This window comes from Sciurus vulgaris (assembly GCF_902686455.1).
Source record: "Sciurus vulgaris genome assembly, chromosome: 6".
NCBI classification, from domain to species: Eukaryota; Metazoa; Chordata; class Mammalia; order Rodentia; family Sciuridae; genus Sciurus; species Sciurus vulgaris.
The window spans coordinates 91,213,078-91,232,528 of record NC_136466.1 but is presented as its reverse complement, the minus strand read 5'-3'; the positions used below and the strand labels follow the sequence as shown (position 1 = coordinate 91,232,528).

The following is a 19,451-nucleotide window of genomic DNA, read 5'->3' as shown; positions in this document are numbered from 1 at the left end:
ACCAAACTTCCCAGGCGAGAAAATAAAGGAGTAGCATGAGGAGGAATGTTCTGGTTCCCGGCTCCTCCAGTTCATTCTTGTAACACCCCTGGTGTTTCCTCTTCCTGACCAGGGGTCGTCCTTTTCTTCCTGTCATTCAAAACACCCAGAAAAGTCAGCTGGAAGACAGACTGAACAACCAGGAGCGGACCATAGCTTTCCTCCTCGAACAAGCCTTCCGCATCAAGGAGGACATCTCTGCTTGTCTCCAAGGGACCCATGGTTTCCGAAAAGAGGAATCACTTGCCAGGAAGTTACTAGAAAGTCATATACAGACCATCACCAGCATCGTCAAAAAACTCAGCCAAAACATCGAGGTAGTTCCCTTCCATATATTGTCATCATTGCTTGACAGAGATTATCAATGTCATTTTTCAACTGGAGAAATGCGTTGCTGTTGTTTCTGTTTAAATGATTATAGCCGCCCCAGAGAAAAACGGTTCAATTTTCCGACTACTTGTTTATGCCAAAATGTAGAAAGAACTTCCATTGGAAAAATATTTATTGTATATATATTTTGTATCAAGCAAAGACAACTATTTAACATTATACCACATATTGAGAAGCTTTTGTAGTCTAAATCTCCAAAGTTCTCATAATGTAATGATTCCAAATAGAGGTATTCATAATGCACAACAAGCTGGTTCATAGGTCCACCACCACCTGAACCAGCAATCTCTGACTCTGTCTCCACATGTCTCCTTCACTCTGGCCATGCTGGTCTCCCAGTCATTCCTTGCTGTGCACTCTGCAACATCTTCCCCCAGGTATTCCTGTGGAATGTTCTTTATTTCCTTCAGGTTTCTTTTCATATCACCTTCGAAGAGAGGATTTCCTTTATACTGTGTAAGATAGCACTCCTCCTCAGTCCAACATTTCGACCTCCCTTAAACACTACTTTTATCCACAGTACTTATCACAGTTTATTTTTGTCTAATGGGTAAATAAATGATTTTAAGGTTTTAAAGGAAAAATAAGATTTTTAATCACAAAAGAAAAATTCTTAGGCTAGACCAAGATAAGCAAGGTTTTATTGCAGGTCTTTCAGAGTTTTTAGAGTACATGTGCATGATGAATCTGAGTCAACAACTTTTGACTCAGATTCCAGAAAATACAAGGGTTCCAGAAAATACACATTAGGAACCTGGCCAAAAAGTATGAAATAATGAGGAATGACAATGCCCTCTACTTTCTACTATCAGGGAGAATACTGAATTGAAAGCAAACAAAAAACAACAATAAAAACACTAAACACTAACCATGGAATTAACCCAGAAATGACTTGCTCATGAATTTGTATTTAAGGTCAAGGATATTTATGAATGTATTTTCTATCTGTAGGGTCTAGCAGACCCCGTAATGCAACTGAGAAAATATGGAAAGTTAAAAAAATCTTAGTAAACTTTTCAAAGGGAATTTTAGTGGTATGTAGCTCATTTTGAATTGACCCTGGTACCCAAAAAGTCAATGTGACCAGAGGTGTTTCCAGACATGACAGTGTCACAAAGGTGTCAAGAGGCAAGCAGCTCTGTGCTTTTTAAGATGACCAGAAAATCAAGTAAATATAGCACTAGCACCAAAATAAGACTCCCATACATGATCAAAACTTCCTGGCAGTTGAAAAGAACATTCTCACCAAAATATTTCTAAGCATGTTCTGTATTTTGATGTGGGTCATTGTTACATAATTGATCACATTTGTCAAGATCTATCCAGCTGTGCACTTTGATTTGTGCATTTCAATATTAATTACACCCAAATAAAATACTCTTTGTATTAAAAGGAAAGATATTTTCCATATCTCTAGAATCTTACACAGTTCCTTTTCCTTCACAATTGATTAATTTAGGTTAATTCTAAAAAAATGAAGTCAAAACATTTTCCAAAAACTTATAAGACTCAAAATATTTGAAGTCCTACTAAGGGTTTGGCATGAATAGAGAAAATGAATAGAGCTGATTTGTGTGGAAAACTAAATTTAAAATATATTTTAAAGGCTTTAGATAACACTGTTAAAACATTATGAAGTAGAAACTATTCGGTTACCTTTAGTGAATAACTAAAACTATTAAGTAATACACATTTCATAGAGAAATAGATGCTACTCAAATATTTTAAAGGAGCCTAAATTTAGCAACCCAGTCAGTCCATTTGCAAATCAACCAGCAAGATAGATCCAAATGTGAACTAACACTTGACTCAGGTCCATAAAAGGAATAAAAAAATAATTTTTTTAGCTTACCATAATTGCAGCAGTTACATAGCTTGTTTCTTTTTAAAAGAAAATTATTTTTAAAGCAGACTGTTAATTATGTTTTAAAAATAACATTTTTAACTAAAAAAAAAAAAAAAGAATTGTTTTTGTATAACATCACCTTATTGTGGGTCCCTGCTCCAATTTATAAAGCAATTCTTGTTCACTGTATTTATTTTGGAAGTTCAGGGTGAAATTTTAAAACCTGAGAAAAAAATTTCTCACAATTTCACCATGAAATGTCAATCTCCACAAACATCCGGATGTATCTCCCTCTAGCCTTTGTAAGTATTCTGTTTAGGAGACTGAATCTATTTTTGTTAGTACAGTCTTTAACATAAAATTATAACACAAACCTTTCATGTCATTAAAAGTTCCTTGAATGAGGCATATACCATGATTTGCTTAATTATTCTTAATGTTAAAATATCTTTGTGCACAAATATATATCTGCATTGGGATTATTTCCATAATATATATTCTTAGAAGTAGAATTACTAGGATATAAATACTGTGAAAATTCTTAATACATGTTGCCAAATTGGTTTCCAGAAAGATTACACTAGTTTATACTCTCATTAGCATTATATGAGAGTGATTTTTCACTGGACCTATGATAGCATTGGATTAATGTTTTAATCTTTGCTAATTTCATAGGGCAGAAATGAGATCTGTTTTTTCTTGAAGGTGTTGAATTCACTTTTTTAAAGTGACTGTGAAATTTTGTATTTCCCCTGCCAATATTCTGTTCATGTTTTTGCCAATTTGTCTATGGGGGCTTTAGAACTTTTTAATTCTTGTTAATTTGATGAGCTCTTTTACATATTACGGACATTAACCAGTGGTACAATGATAATTGTTTAACAATAAGAAATATTTTTTCTGGTGAGGAAAAAATAATCTAATGTTTGGTGATTGCCTATTTGCATGGTGTAAATACTTCACTATGATTTCAAACACTGAACACAAAGTTGGGAAGAGATGCATACTCAGCTCTCTCTAACCAACAGGTACATGCTGGTTGCAGAACACCAATGAAACCCTGGCAATAACATTTGTTACGAATGTTTTTCAAGCATACTTTTTATGTCTTAATTGTGTTTATAGTGTTTAACAAGTTTAATATAAAATATGTTGGGCTGGGGTTGTGGCTCATTGGTATAGCGCTCCCCTAGCATGGGTAAGACACTGGGTTCCATCCTCAGCACCACATAAAAAAGTAAATAAGTAAATAAAATAAAGGTTAAAAAAATAAAATACAGAAAGTTCCCTTTCATTGTTGTTCTTTAATTTAAAAAAAGACTTACATATATGCAAAAAGGCAAAAAAGAAACTCTAGCTAGTGTTTTTGACACTTTTATGTCTTCAATTATTGCTTTATTTGCTCTTGGGTATTCTCAGTCTGCCAATTTAAAAATGGGAATTATCTGTATTTGGCCTTTGAAATTCCCATAATACATGTGCTACAAAAATACTCCTCTACCTAGTATAATTCATAAACAGAATTTTAAAAATAGTTTAGAACTTTGTAAAATATAATAAACTCAAATGTTTCCCCAAATCCAAATCTGTTTGTTTTCTGAAGTTCTATACTCTCACTTTTTTCTCAAAAACAACAAAAAAATTGTGTATGTCATCACTTCACATTGGAATTTGAATGTCAACTAAAATATAATTTTTTTGCTATGGATAGGCAGGTTTTTTTTCAATTTTAAAATTAACTTTTATAAATAGGTGCAAAAAATTAAAACCACTGTTCTCAGGACTACTGACCTGGTAGTATAGGAAAGACAGCTTCACTTCCAAAATACTCAACAATACAATTGAAAGCACATATGCCACAAACCTTTTATGTTCTCTAAAAAACCTGAAATAAACCCCTTTCACACCATGCATATAAAATGGTTTGATTCCGATTGGCTTGCATCAGTTGTATTAGCTTCATTATGGCTCTGATTCAGTCCATAAAGGACCTGACTGATATACACTGAAAAAAATTGTTTTATCTGATCACCCACACTGAAATTGTGTGTGTGTGTGTGTGTGTGTGTGTGTGTGTGTGTGTGTGTGAGAGAGAGAGAGAGAGAGAGAGAGAGAGAATTTTTTATATTGATGATGGCCAGTGGCAACTTATGTCCAAATCAAACCAATAAGAATGTTCTGTTTGATCTATATAGCACTTAAAGATTTTTAATAAGATGCCAATATTTTTAAATTGAGATATTTTACATAAAGCCTCAATTTCTAGCTTTTGTTGAAACACTAGTGAGATATTGCTCCTACATGACAGCAATCAGCTACAATCAAATCGTGCTACCTCCTCCATATATAGCAAGATTAATTCTGTGAGACAGGCCTCTTGCACTCATTTATCACCTGGGCCTAACTACAAAATGCATTCATCTACTTCAAATGAAGTTTTCTTACCATGTGTGATGAGAAATTAATTGCCATCTTAACTCAAAATTACAGATATTAGAAGACCAAATAAGAGCTCGAGATCAGGTGGCCACAGGAACTAATTTTGCAGTACAGGACCTAAACATCAAACACCTGCAAGGAGTTGGAGACCTTCGGGGAAGAGTAGCCAGGTGAGAAGAAGCATGTTAACTAATGTTTAGCCATCAGTTCTTAGCCATTGAATTCTCATTCCTAAATAAATTCCATATTTTACATAACAAGGTATTGACTTTATATTAAGCTAAACTCATGACACAGTAGTTGAGAAAATGTCTCTAGAACTTTGAAAGCCATGCTGCTTGAGAGACCCAACATTCTATTCAAGATCCCTTATATGGAATATTCAATTTGGTTTCACTGAAAGTGACTGGAGTCTTGTTTTCACAACCCACAACTGCCCAAATGCCAACATCTATACACAACCTACAACCCATATAAAATATCCACTTGTCAGATTCTAATGAGTAAAACATTTAAAATAGGCAAGGGCTACTTATCTGTCTAATCAAGGGATTTTCTGCCAAACAGATGAAGTTTTGAATAGCATATTTTGTATGAGATTTTTAATAGTTAATAGTTAGGTTGTCAATAGTCATGGAAGGATTTCAGATAAGGGCATGGTAAGTTTGGTGACATTCCTGTTGTAGCTGAATTGGTAGGGTTCAGAAAGAGGGCATAGAGATTGATCAGAGGCAACCCAGGTGAAAGGTGGCAAGTGCCTAAACACAGGCACTGGTCGTGAGGTCCAGGACAGGGCATTTGGAAAATAGAACCTGTAGGATTAGTACATGTATGAACATGGAAGATGAGTTAAGATAAGAGTGAAGGATAGCTACCAGAGTTTCTGGCTTGGGGACCAGTTGAATGTTCATGTTATTCAGCAGAAATATGAAATGAGAAGGCTGAAGTTGTGGCTCAGTGGTAGAGTGCTTGCCTAGCATGTGTAAGGCACTGGGTTTGAGTCTTAGGACCGCATGTAAATAAATGAATAAAACAAAGGTCCATCAAGATTTTTTAAAAAACAAATATTATAAAAATAAAAGAATTATGAAATGAGGAGCAGTTTTGACAAGGAAATGCAGAGCGAATCAGAGGGTAATAGTGTGTTTGGTTAGCACCACGTGAGAAGTCTGTGGGATATTAACCAGAAGGGTATGGTGCTCAAAGGGGAAGGTGTAGAGGCCATGGTGAGCCCAGGTTTTTGGTTGACCTACACCACACATGATAGAGTGGCTCTGGGAAACATAGTGCAGTTCTGAAGTATGGTTTCTTTCCTCATAAAAATAAAGACAGTTTAGGGAATAATATTCATGGTTGGAAAACTGTCATCAAAGAAAAAATGATAACCCAGAAACTATACATACAAAATTATTGTATTAATATTGTCTGTGAGTACATAAATTATATATAACTATATATTGTTCAACATAAAGGAATTTTTATAATATTTGGATTAAACACATACAATTATATTATGTAAGAATTTTTATAGTATTTGGGTGAGTTAAGAAGCAAGATAATGAAATAAACATGAGCAAATCCACAACCCTTCTTGGATAGTTTTTTGCAAAACGATAAACACCAAATATCAATTTTAAGTGAAACATAGTGGGCTAGGGATGTAGTTTAGTGGTAGAGCACTTGCCTAGCATATATGAGGTTCTAAGTTCAATCCCAGCACTGCAGAAAAGAAAAAAAAAAATTTCACCAGTGAATGAAGCAGGATTTGGTTCAATCTGGTGTGTGCTGATGACACTGGCCATGAGTCACTTACAAACCTATTATTTTGTTCTTAGAAATCCTATTTTGCACACAAAAAAATGAATTTAAAAGCAACCCAGAGATCATAGAATTACATCAAGAAGAGATATACAACTCTTTTTGCTCTGCTCTATTTCTTCCTTTTGCTTTGGGCAGGGAGTGGGGCGTGCTGGAGATTGAACTCAAGGACTATGCGTGCTAACACATGCTCTACATCCCTGCCCATTTCTTTTTTATTTATTCATATTCTTGAAACAGAATCTTGCTGTGTTTCCAGACAGATCCCAAACTCCTGGGCTCCAGCAGTCCTCCTGCCTCGGCCTCCCAAATAGCTGTGACCAGAGGAGTGGGCCACTGTACCTGGCTTGCTCCAATTTCTTACTTACTTTTATCTTCAATTGTAATCAGTGATTTTGGGAAAGGTTTTATTTTTCCTTGAAATTTCTCCTTTTTATGGAAAAATTTTGAACTCTATATGATAATCTGAGACAAAATGTGGCTGAAAGCCATGAGACTTAAATTCGTCCTTCCCCTCCCGTTTCTTGTCTGTATTTTTGCCAGACAAATGACTAATGGACAAGCTAAGGCATATTGATTACTGGCTTTCCATATCTAGTGACTTTACCAATTAGCATTTTGAAATTAAGTGAAATTTAGTTGATTATTTTAACATAATTCTTAGCAATCACCTTGCTGCTTCATAAATCAGACTCAATATTTAATACGTACAATGTTCTTAGAATTCTATAATTTTTTTTCCTGCACCCAAACATAGTGGCAGTTCAAATGCAAGGAATTCCAATAAAATGAGGTTCTCAAAGTTCCCTAACTTACCCTTGACACCTTCTCCTCTATTTGATAAATGAGTCTCAAGTGCAAGACAGGAAACAGTGGGTGTACAAAGGACACTTCTTGGATAGGGATGGCTATGGCTTACAATCTTCAGCAGCAGAGGAGGTCAAGTTGCTTGCCACTTTGACTCTTTAGACTCCAAAGCAAGACAGCATTTTAAAACCTGATAAATTGGGTTAATGTGTGATTAAAAAGCAAAACCATGTCCTTTGAAAAAACATGGTGATATTGTGAATATTCACAACTTCTGAAAGATAAGGGATACTTGTGGCTAAAGAGGACAGAATACACTTAACTCCACTTTCCTCTCTGGAGAGATTTCAATGTTAGTGAAAAATGAAAAGAAAACCACCTTTAATACAACATGGAATTTGTCACAACTGTTAACCACAAACAGAACAAATTTTGTAATGTTTGAACTGACACAGTCCTTCTCAGACCTTAAACAAATATTTCCTCCAAATCAAGAGTCATAATCCTGAAAGGTATTGGCACAATAATTTTAATACAGCAATACTTTTGGGGGGCTTAAGTGGGACAAAAGAGAGGAAATGTCCCTTTAGAGATAAGGGTAACAATGTAGAATGGCTAGGGAGCTTTAGCTGTAAATCCAATGGTGATCTTTATCAGTTCATTCATCTAGGACTCCCTCCTTGCCAGTTCATTGCTGAGAGATTGGGTGGAGTGCAACAGGCTGAGGAAGGATAGGAGGCAAAAGTGTCACCACAGAAAAGCTCTGACATGTTTGATATGAGATTCTCCAGTCTGTCTTATCAGGGGACAGTTAGGAGATGTTTGCCCACCTCCAAATCTAAAAATACCAGATTTGAATACTACAAGACTTAATAGAGTATGGTCTCTGCCCTCTACCAAACCTACCCACCAAATCTTCTGCGGGTAGCCAGAAACATTCAAAGATGTCATAGTGATAGGCAGAATTTACCCTTGAATAAAAATCATTTCCACTACCATTTCCAAATAGATCATTCTGGGATGGATAGATGAATATACACAGACAAAAACACAGGTCAAAGAATGTGTTGGCCAGGAAAATAAGAGATCATATGAAGTCTCCTGGTTTCAAAGAAATTAAGAGTAAAAGAAAGAGATAAAAGAATGTGGTATGAACAACTGTGTGTAATTTGGCTCCTTTCAAAACCTCCACGAATCTATAGTAAAAAGAGTCTCTCTTTAAAATGTAAACCCACAAGGACAATGGATATCAGCATAGAAGCCCTGGAAATGAGGAAACAGGAGGACATGTGGAAACCGCCTTAGCAGATTTTATAAAACCAACTCTAAAGCTGTAGGATAAGCTGAGAACCTTGATTTCACACCACAAAAAATCTCAAAGGGTTTCAGGCAATTGCCTCTAGAGAGAGGAACTAAGAGAAGCAGGGAAAGGCGAGGAACCACAGAACAGTAGCCTCCCCTCACCTTCAAGACCTCCAGTAGATGTCTAGAACTACAGATAGTACCAAACCCTGTATATACTGTTTTTTCCTAAATATACATACCTTTGATAAAGTTTAATTTGTAAATAGGCACAGTAAGAGATTAATAATAAAATGAAAACTGTAACAATATATTGTAATAAAAGTTATGTAAATGTGTTCTCTCTCTCTCTCTCTCTCTCTCTCTCTCTCTCTCAATACCTAATTGTACTGTACTCACCCTTTTCCATTTAATACTTTTAAACATGATTGACCACGGGTAATTGAAACTGCAAAACTGGATAAGGGAAAACTCCTATAGTTTTTTGTTATTTGCCTTTTATTATTGACTTTTAAATAATAAGCATGTTTTACTTCGATGAAAGTTAATATTAAAGATTAGATATGAGAATTCCCCCCCAAAAGAGGATATCAGATAACAAAAGAAAATAGGTAAACTGGAATTTCTCAGGGATAAGATGAAAGAAAAAAAATGAAAATATTAGAGATTAAATCTACTGTAGGAGCTCCTAAGCAGGATAAATAGAACTAAAAATTATGAGAGTTATAAAAATAAAAAGCATGAGGAAGCCACACCAAATGAAAAGAAAATGCTTTTTGATATAAAAATGGATATGGAGAAGTTATGTATATGACTAACATCATGGATGAAAGAGAAGACAATTTCATGGAAACAGAGAACAAAAGGTAAAATTGTGTCCTTGGAAAAACTGATATAAGAATGATTAACCCAAATTATCCTGGTTGAAGTTACTGAACATCAAGGATAAGGAATCACTGGGCACCTAGGTAGACAAAGCAAATCACACAAAAGGGAAAAGCGTAATCACCTCAGACTTCTATATCTCAACCAGCACCAGAAAAGAATGGAGTGACATCTGTCATGTTTACCTTTCAGATGTAAGAGAACAGATTTCTTAAGAACTTAAGAATTCTAACACTACTGAGCCCTTCTTTTGAAATCTGAATGACAAAATCTGGCCAACTAAGGAATTAAAAAACAACAAAAAAAGGAATCTCTGAAAAAGAATCATGATTTAAAAGGACTGTTAAGAACCATAGAATCTAAATAAAGAATAAAGATTCAACAACTGTAGGAATTCTGGTTGCATACAGAACACAATATACACGTCACAAAATTTAGCATTAAAAATAGCAAAATATTCACAGAACTGTTGAAGGAACAAGTATATAAATTTATTTCCTCCGTTTTTGTCATATCCCATATGACAAAATGGGATTGTAAAAAAAAAAATAACAATTCCAATCTACAATAACTTTTTATAACTTCTTTATTTTAGAAACAAATATCTCTCGTAGTGAAATACATGTGAAATACATAGCCAGCGATACTGTACTGAACATGTACAGACTTTTTCTTGTCATTATTCCCTAAACAATAACAGTATAATAAATATTTACAAAGCATTTACACTGCATTTAGTATAACAGGTAAAATAAAATTTACTTAAAGTATTTGGCAGGATTCCATTAATCTAAAGCACTTGAAAAATCTGTGGACGGGGTATCTTCTGGGCTCTGGGGCTGTCGTAGAACAATTCCCCTATAGAAACCAAAGGACAACTACATATAAGTACACACACACACACACACACACACACACATACACACGTCTATTATTAAAATAATGACCAAATAGTAACAATATTATTTTTGAGAAGTGGGATTTTAAACTATATTAACTCTTCTCTTCATTTTTTCTTTCTTTTTCTTTTCTTTTCTTTTTTTTTTCTGTATTATATGAGATTTTTTACAATGGGCACGTTACTATTTTAATACAAACAATAAAACCATTTTAAAGAGTAGGTGGAGAACTTCCTTTTGGAACAAAGTATGCAGTTTGAAACCTGCTTATCAATCCTTCACTTTGACATGCATAGGTTGGGTTTGTGGGGGAGACCAGAGGAGGTGAGGCTGAATAGGTGGCAGCTGCAAGATGACTAATAAATGCTAACTGCTGATCTTGATGGGCGTTCCCTCTGCACGAGGTATTGGCCACTTGCTTTACATTCATCACCTCCTTCCTTGAATAACTTTGCAAAGTAGTGTACTCAGGACCTCCACTCAAGTTCTATAGGTTGAACACATAGTGCTCCTGAGATATGTGTGCACTATTGCCCAAGTGTCTGACACCCTCTGGAGTTGCATGGTAGACAGATTGTGCAGCTGTATAGTGACCCTGGCATTGCTATCCTCCCCCCTCTTTTTTTTTTTTTTTTTTCAGACGAGGAAAACTGAAACTCATAGAAGAAACTTGTCCCAGATCACAAACCTAGAAAGTAACAAAGCCAGAACTCAAAGCCTGGCCTGACATCAGAGACCAAATCTGACAATGGAGGCCAGTGGCCTCCAATGCACAGGCAAATGTCCCTGGGGGTAGAAAGTGAGGAAGGGATGGAAGGAGGTAGCAGGAAGCAGTGGAGCAGCAAGCATTTCCATGTATTCTTTGGGGATTTTAATATAAATTCACATAAGGACATTCCAACTAATCAATAATAGGAGTACAGTTCTGACAGTGACAGTTTCTATAGACAAACATAGAAAATGGCTTTGGAGCATGACTTGGTGTATACCATCTTACTTCTATTCTTTTTTTTTTTTTTTTTTGCTTCTATTCTTGACCAGACTGATTCCTAAAATTTTCTCCAGTAGCCTCTGCTCCCATCACCAGTCATCTGGTATCCATTCCTTCAAGGGCATGCTTCTTAACACCTTTGGTTCAATTCTGTTGCATCAAAAATCTTAAGGAAAAATTTTCATTTTTGAAAATAAAAATATCGATGGTCATAATACAAATAATACTTATAGCACTTAGCACGGCAACATGAAAATATAGTTTCTCGTAGTATTCGAAGATAGTCAAAACAGTTATTTTATGAAATAACAATTGTTAAAGTGCTTTCTGATAATTCAGACATATAAGACACAGTCCTTCAGTGTTCTCCATTTCATCCGTCATGAATTCAGGGAACATTTAATGAAACTGATCACTCATTCAGTATGTAGCTTGCTGTCTCCCAAAAGAGGTCTTGTGTAATGGTAGGAGGGTTAGGGCTCTGTGTTTTCTTCCCTGAGATGCTGGGAAGATGGTTAATCTTCAACTCAGGTCCATCTCACTGAGTTCCTTCCCTAAAATATCAAACGAACAAAAGCTTCATTCAAACATTAATATGAATTATTTTTGTCCCTATATAAAACAAAGGCTGGCTGAGACCACTCAAGGAACAGGAGTTTTGACTGGGGCTAAGAAGGTGATTTTTCTTTTCTTTTCTTTCTTTTTTTCTTTTTTCTTTTTTAAGATGGATTGGCTGGGGTGCCTTTTCTACCCAAAAGAGGAGAACTGGTGATCTAGGGGTCAAGTGGATTCAAAACATTTGGATTAAAAGGAGCAAAGTGGATCCAAAACATGATAAAGAAGAGGAAATTTTATCAATTTTGCCTAACCACAGACAGCAGGGTGTATTCCCCCCAAATTAAAATCTGTTAAAAGTCCTTTGAATAAATTAATATATGCTGAAAATGTAAACATTGCCCCAACTTATTCCAATGTTCCCTGTATACCAATTTGGTGCTCTGGTTTGGGCCAATGCTTTCAAACTGGTTTCTCTCTCATCAGGAAGGGAAAAAATGAAGAAGGAGATTCCTATACATGCTGCTACATCTACCAACAGGTTATTCCAAAAACCTTTAGAACTTTTGCCATCAAATGAATGTACAGATCTTAGAGTATTTAAAATGTTATGAGGCTGTTGATCTCACACAGATTTCCATGTTGGCACTAGATGTGACTCAAGCATCATGAAGCTTTCTGGAGACATACACTTTATCAGGAATGAGTACCGGCAAATAGAGAAATCAATTCAAGACCTCATATCTGCCCTGGACACTGTTTCCAAGAACTTAGATATGAAGGTAACTGGAAAGAGATGGGACTCATGCTGTGTGTTACTAGCGGAAGTAAGCTCATTCATTACATCATATCAAAATGCCCAGTCAGGTGGTAATCTTTTTAAAAGAACTTTTCTTCCAAAATGCATAATCTGACAGCTTGTGCATATGTACTGTCAGTCCAGTCAACAAATATTTAATGAGGGCCACCTATTTGTTAGCACTACTGCTCATTATGTCTATAGACTACCTGATTTCACTGTTACCATCATTCGCTTACTTTCTGGCTTCCCCTAAAAGACTGGAGCCAGGGATCATGAACAGAGCATTTCCCAAGGAAGCTATTATTATTAAAGGTCCAACATTAATGTGAGTTGATCATGTTGCATCCCTGCTTAAAACCCTGCAATGGGTTATTCTCTTATTAAAAAAAACAAAAACAACATTTCTTTGGCCTGAATTTCAAAGGCCATCTCTTCACTAGCCCCTGCTTATTATCTGTGCTTTCTGACTTGCCCTTAATACCCAGGGGCACTGGCTACCTAGAAGTAGTTATCTGCTTATAGATTTGTCTGTGCCCTTTTGATATGTAATGGACTTATTTTCATTTCCTAAGTAAATTGTAATTGCAGTGTTGATTTACTCTTTGACATATGTGTTAGTTCAGACCCTTTGAGAAGTCAAATCCATAATGGAATTAGATGAATAAGAGATTTACTGAGAGGAAAATCTATGAGGAAAAAGGGGTGAGAGCTGTCTGAGATTGAAAGAACTCTAGTCTGCAATATGGGTCTGGTTCCTGTGGGAAAAACAATGCCACAAGGAGTATTTCATGGAGTTCCTGGGAGCAGTCTGTGGAAAAGAATGGTCTGGACACACACTGATCATTTGGGTATAGCAGTCTACACCCTTGGACAAATTATGTCCTTTGCAGTAGATATCACGTCAAACATGAAGTTAACACTAGAATTTCAAGACTATTTTTTATTCAAGTGGTGGTTGGATTTTTATTTCTTTGCATATACTTTTCTTATTAATTTCTAGTGTTAGAGTAGTAGAGTAATGGCCTATGATTTTTCCTTCCTTTTGGAATAAAGGAAGATTTTTTTGAGATTTTTCTTTATAGTCACATGCATGTGTAGTTGTTGCAAATGCTCATGGGCACAGGGAAAATGTTGGCTATTTGCAAGCTACATGGTTTGGTAAATAAATCTATTAAATAAAATGTATAGTTTTCTATCTTCCTATATCCTTATTTGTATTTTACTTATTTGCACAATAAAGAATCCAAAAATGTGTTGGTTTATCCTAAAAAGTCATTGCCTTCCAATTCAGTATTTACAGTAAAATAGGTTCAAAGTTCTTTTTTTTTCACTGAGGATTTTTCTCTTCAGCTATAAAAATTGCCACCTTTGTCCCACTTTTTGACATTTGTCTTGAATAATATTTTATCTAACCTTTTGATTTCTCTGCCTGTTTTTCCTTTCCTGTCCCCTATTATTTTATTATCAAAATTTCTGCTTTCACCCTGTTAAAATTAAACAACCATTCAGGTGCTATTGTTTGCCCACTAAATATGTATCTCTTTAAACCCTTCCATCACTCACCCCTTTCTTTGCTAAGAGAACACTAATTGTACCAAATACCCACTTTCTTCGAGTGATCACCTTATTCAGGGGTTGAATTTTGTTTGTCCAAGGCCAGTGCTGTTTCATTCTCCTTGACAATGATTAGTTCAGACACAATCACTGTGCTGCAATTCTACATCTCTTTTTTAATCCAGTTCTTGTACCTAAAGGAATTTCTCCAATGCTTCTAGCAATGCAAAAGGCATTCTATTTATAAATTTCAGAATAGAACCTTTTTCCCCACTATCTTAATATGTCCTAAGTCATTTCACTTGTGATTCATTTATGGTCATGTCAGAATACTAGCTGGAGATCACAGAACCTGAAGGTTGATCAGTCGTGTGTGGTCATTTGTGTTTTCCTCAGAGCCTAACTGTGCATTTGAATATTATTCACTAAGTATTTGTTGACTATTGACAATTAGTCACCTAATATGCACTGAGAATATAGTGGTGAAAGGATACAATTGTTTACATTGTAACCAAAGAGACAGAAATTTTTTTTTAAAAGTATCAAATTAATAAACTAAGGCAAGTTTTTTAAATATCATTAGTTAGCCTATTATATAAAAGAATATTATGGACAGCAAATGAAGCACTTCCCATTATTCTTTCCCTGAATATAGTGTGACTATACTGTGAATCATACTCATTTGAAAAAAAATCATTTTCAAATGCAAACATGCTTTCAGTTCAAGTCTGTTTCCTGGCTGCTTTAGGAATAAAATATAATTCATCTAAGTGCTGGTGGCTTTGCTCATACACAAAAAAGCTCCCTCTTGTACTTTCATTAGGTAATGCAGCTCTTAGGAAAGATAGAGGCTTCCACTTCTGAGCAAACCTCAAATTTAAAGATGGTCCAGGGAGATTATCGCCATGAAATGAACCTTTTGGAATTCAAGTAAGTGAATGAAGATTTTTAATTCTGTTAAGTGCATTCCAAAGAATTTTGCCTATTAAAAGCATTGGCACTAAATAAAAACCTATCCCAGGAATTTGAACCTGATCAAGAAATGAAGTAGCAAACCAAAGCAGACAATATTCTACACTAAAGCAACTTATACAATATTCATAAAAGAAGAAATATGAATATCAATTTTGTCATACTCTTTGCATAATATCTCAACTGAATTGACATTCATTCTGACCCTTCCTATACAGCAATTTTAACTTATGACCAATTTTAAATTAAATGCCTCAATGTAAAGCACTACTGAATATAAATTGATTTCCCAAGATTATCAGATATGTTTCAAAGCAATTTTGATTTACAATCTTTTCCTTTAGATTTCTTCTAATAACCTCTACTCACTTCTTTTCATTACCCATTTTTAAAACTAGTCTTCATCATGTCTTAAACTGAATCCCCCCTGCCCCACTCCGCAGAGAAAGTAGTACAGGAGACAAGTTTCTGCAGATGTTTAAATTACTCCCCTCCCCACTTGGGATTGTCATTGTAGCTCAGTGGTAAAGCTTGCCTAGCACGTATGAGGACCTGGGTTGGATCCTCAGTACCACATAAAAATAAATAAGTAAAATAAAGGTATTTTGTCTACCTACAACTAAAAATGTTTTTAAAAAAGAATTTAGAAAAAGTACTGACCCCTCATTCTCAAATCTTCCTTTCTTGTTTAAATGACTATCACTGTTCAGGGGTTCTGGTGTAGGCAAAAGAAAATTCTAGTTACTTGGATGATGCTACTTAACTGTCCCTGGTATGCTTGTTCTTTTTTCTTTGCTTCCCATACCATGTTGGTTTAATGCTTTGGTCAAATCCAGTATTCTGATTACACTCTGCTTTCTCCACTTCTCCCTATCTCTGCCTTATTTCATTAAATCTAAGTGCCATCCAATGATAAGATGCACCATTATTAAGACATGAAACTAACAATTAAGCCATAGCATAACATCATTTTAACCTACCTGATTTTGGACATGTTAAAATGGAAAATATGTGTGTCCTAAAAATTGATGAAAAACACTAGCTATCACTAAATGCATATAGGTGGATATCTTGAGTAAACATAAAATACCTACTTTCTTCACACTCTTATGAAAGCACTTTGAGATTCTTGAATTCTAGCACAGTGAGAGTACCCAGAAAATACATCGGTGATGCTTAATAAAAGGCCTTTTGCTTGAAAGTAAGACAAAGAAAAGTATCCAAAGGAAAAGTAGAAAGGTAAACTATTTACATATGTACAGTTTAAGAACTGATTTCCTAGGGGAGAGATGGAAGAACTGGGACTTATACTCCAGAGTGGAAGAATGAAGACAGACTTGAAAAGATAAAGAATGTTAAAAAATAGAAAACGAGAAAAGAGAGAAAAGGGAAATGTTTGAGATCTAGGGTTGACTACTTCAATAATGATGAAGCTCATCTCCATCTTCACTACTCTGGGAAATAGGTTTATGGATGACAGTCATCTACATAGTTAAATGTGAATCTGAACATTTGTATAACAGTATGAATTTGAATCAATTTTTCATTTTAAATAATGAAGTCTTAAAATTTTGGCAGTGTTTTCAGTAGGTGATAAAGAATTCATATTTTTCCTAGACAAATAATTATGAACTCTAATAATTCATTTAATTACAAGACTGACTCTTTTCTATTTAAATTTCCTCCATTTAAAACAATATGTGCTTAGTATAACAAAATAAAACTAAAATGAAAAGAGGTCATTCAGCTCCATAATGTAACCATTGCCAGCAGCAGGGATATATATCCTTCCATTTTTTCCTCCTAGTTAATATGAACACATAGCAGAAAAATGGATATATACACTATATATATATATATATATATATATATATATATATATATATACACACACAGAAAAGAGTATAGGAGATATATATATATATATACAGAAAATATATATATATTCTGTGTGTGTGTGTATATATATATATATATATACACAGAAAAGAGTATAGGATTTTTATTTGTTTGTTTTGTTTTGCAGTACTGAGGCCTGAACTCAGGGCCTTACATGTGGTGGACAAGTCCTCTCTCTATCACTGAGCTACATCTCCACCCCAAGAGTATAGGTTTTTAAAATAAATTTCTGGGGTGGGGATGTAGCTGAGTGGTAGAGCACTTGTTTAACATGTGTGAGTTCCTGGGTTTGATGCCCGGAACAACAAAAAATAAATAAAATAATAAAATAAATTCTACATAAATTACTCAATTTTCCCATTCTATCCTACATACTCCTTGAGATCCATGAATATTATCCTAACATTATTTTTCATAGCTGCATATTATAACTCACAAATATGCCATAATTGAACCATTTATCTTATTGCTGAATAGATTATTTCTAGTTTGTGGTCATCATAACCAAATAATGATTACGTGTCTATCCTTAGATATCCTTAGATTCTGGAGCTGTTATTTCTCCAGGCAAGATTCCTAGGTCAAAGAGTATATGTATTTATTGATTTTTAAAAATTTCTTTCTTAAAATGTGATAGTAAGTTCTTTTCCATCTTCACTACTTTGGGAAACAGGTTTATAGATGAGTCAGTCATTTATATAAGTAAATGTGAATCTGGACATTCCTATCAGAAATGTATGAAAATGCATTTATACATCTATACATTCTTTTTTTTTTTTTTTTCATTTTATTTTTTTATTTTTTATTTTTTTTTTATTGTAAACAAATGGGATACATGTTGTTTCTCTGTTTGTACATGGCGTAAAGGCATACCATTTGTGTAATCATAAATTTACATAGAGCAATGTTGTTTGATTCATTCTGTTATTTTTTCCCTTCCCCCCACCCCTCCCACCCCTCTTTACCCTCTATACAGTAGTTCCTTCCTCCATACTTGCCCCCCTCCCTAACCCTAACTCTAACCCTTCCCTCCCCCCCATTATGTGTCATCCTCCGCTTATCAGCGATATCATTCGTCCTTTGGCTTTTTGAGATCGGCCTATCTCACTTAGCATGATATTCTCCAATTTCATCCATTTGCCTGCAAATGTCATAATTTTATCATTCTTTATGGCTGAGTAATATTCCATTGTATATATATACCACAGTTTCTCTATCCACTCATCAATTGAACGGCATCTAGGTTGGTTCCACAGTCTGGCTATTGTGAATTGAGCAGCTATGAACATTGATGTGGCTGTATTTCTGTAGTATGCTGATTTTAAGTCCTTTGGGTATAGGCGAAGGAGTGGGATAGCTGGGTCAAATGGAGGGTCCATTCCAAGTTTTCTAAGGAATCTCCACACTGCTTTCCAGAGTGGCTGCACTAATTTGCAGCCCCACCAGCAGTGTATGAGTGTACCTTTCTCCCCACATCCTTCCCAACACCTGTTGTTGCTCGTATTCTTGATAATCGCCATTCTAATTGGGGTGAGATGGAATCTTAGGGTGGTTTTGATTTGCATTTCTCTTATTACTAGAGATGTGGAACATTTTTCCATATGTTTGTTGATTGCTTGTAGATCTTCTTCTGTGAAGTGTCTATTCATTTCCTTAGCCCATTTGTTGACTGGACTATTTGAATTCTTGGAGTAGAGTTTTTTGAGTTCTTTATAGATTCTGGAGATTAGTGCTCTATCTGAAGTATGATTGGCAAAGATATTCTCCCACTCTGTAGGCTCTTTCTTCGCATTGCTGATAGTTTCCTTTGCTGAGAGAAAGCTTTTTAGTTTGAATCTATCCCAGTGGTTGATTCTAGCTTTTATTTCTTGTGCTATGGGAGTCCTGTTAAGGAAGTCTGGTCCTAGACCAACAAGGTGAAGATTTGGACCTACTTTTTCTTCTATAATCTGCAGGGTCTCTGGTCTGATTCCGAGGTCCTTAATCCATTTTGAGTTTAGTTTCGTGCATGGTGAGAGATATGGGTTTAGTTTCATTCTGTTGCATATGGATTTCCAATTCTCCCAGCACCATTTGTTGAAGAGGCTATCTTTTCTCCATTGCATATTTTTGGCCCCTTTGTCTAGTATGAGAAAATTGTATTTATTTGGGTTTGTGTCCGTGTCCTCTATTCTGTACCATTGATCTACCTTTCTATTTTGGTACCAATACCATGCCGTTTTTGTTACTATTGCTTTGTAGTAGAGTTGAAGA

General features: G+C 35.1%; 1 protein-coding gene across 1 annotated transcript in view; it reads left to right on the top strand.

The window, feature by feature from the left end:
• The window catches only part of FAM81B (family with sequence similarity 81 member B), a 62,195-nt gene that overhangs the window by 20,404 nt on the left and 22,340 nt on the right, over positions 1 to 19,451 (top strand). Inside the window, 4 exon segments of the mRNA XM_079146033.1 lie at positions 113 to 356; positions 4,766 to 4,884; positions 12,624 to 12,753; positions 15,151 to 15,257. Of these exon segments, the coding sequence (XP_079002159.1) occupies positions 113 to 356; positions 4,766 to 4,884; positions 12,624 to 12,753; positions 15,151 to 15,257 (600 nt within the window).